The 1,146-nt window shown below is 41.2% G+C and overlaps 1 protein-coding gene across 1 annotated transcript; it reads left to right on the top strand.

Moving 5' to 3' along the window:
• Positions 1 to 808: 808 nt before the first annotated feature.
• PHALS_02177 (uncharacterized protein) lies at positions 809 to 1,061 on the top strand (the record flags this gene model as incomplete). The annotated part of the gene is made up of 2 exons (XM_024718912.1): positions 809 to 929; positions 1,006 to 1,061. The coding sequence occupies 2 exons, from the start codon at positions 809 to 811 to the stop codon at positions 1,059 to 1,061; spliced, it is 177 nt and encodes a 58-aa protein (XP_024572636.1).
• Positions 1,062 to 1,146: the final 85 nt, after the last annotated feature.

The following is a 1,146-nucleotide window of genomic DNA, read 5'->3' on the forward strand; positions in this document are numbered from 1 at the left end:
GCAGATAGACAATTTGCGTGGGAAATTGAACTTTCGTATAAAATTATTTTGTCTTTTAATCAAAGCTGCACTTGACGCAAGTAAACGAAGTCATCGTCCATTTTCTGTGTTTTCCCACACATATCAGTATCTACCGGTAATTGATACAAATAGTAGATCATGCGTCAAACGTAGTATGTACCGTATTTTTTTGGGTAAGTATACACATAAGCATACAATTGAGGACAATGACATTTCCGTTTGCCTTCTTTCATGCAATACACATATCCTCAGCCTCACGCCCAGATCGGAAATCAGGCTCAGCCTTTATTATATCATATAGTAAAAATGCTATTTTTATACTCTAACTCGAGATTTGACTTGATTATACATATATAAATATGAAATTTTCTATAAGAAATAACGACGAGTTCTTCGAGATGTATCTTTCTTTGGGTGAGAAGTTCAGATGACGATGAATTCGGCCATGCTCAAGACGAACCAACAGTACGTCGCGCTACCAAACTCTCGTGAAAAACGCCGCGCACAAGTGTGTGCAGTGCAAACTGTCGAGAAAACATTACGGACATGGATGAGCTGAAGCAGCAGATTTCGTGGGAGCTCAGAACGCGCATGTAGAATTCTTGTCCACCCTGGCAATGGAGGCAGGATTTAGCGGGGTCTAAAAGCTAACAGATTTTATCGCCGTGTAGTGGCAGACTCTTCAATGAAGCTAGTAACAATTACCACTTTCATGAAATGTTTGAACAGGCGCGACTTGCCCCGAGACACTCCTTGTCACAAATGGAGATTGTCTTTTTTTCTGCACATGTGCCCATTGACCTCATACAAGGCTGAGTTTAATCCTGGCAGGTGGTGCGCTGGTCTCGAATACTATATCAAACGGAAAATTGAAGTGGAAGCAAGGCGGAAACGCGTCGTGCAATTATGTACGACGCGCGATAATTTGAAAGCAGTATATAATATGATGGGTGTTCGAAAATGTCGAGTAAAAATCCAATATAGGTGCGTCTTGCAACACAAGCTCTAGTCAGAGTATCGAGCGGTTTTTTCTCCATTGAACTTTGGATACTCCGACAGTACATGGGAATTTATACCCTTTTTCGCGATATGATATCATCTTAGGTACAACGTGGCTTCAGCAAC

This window comes from Plasmopara halstedii (genome assembly GCF_900000015.1).
Source record: "Plasmopara halstedii genome assembly, contig: Scaffold_179, whole genome shotgun sequence".
NCBI classification, from domain to species: Eukaryota; Oomycota; class Peronosporomycetes; order Peronosporales; family Peronosporaceae; genus Plasmopara; species Plasmopara halstedii.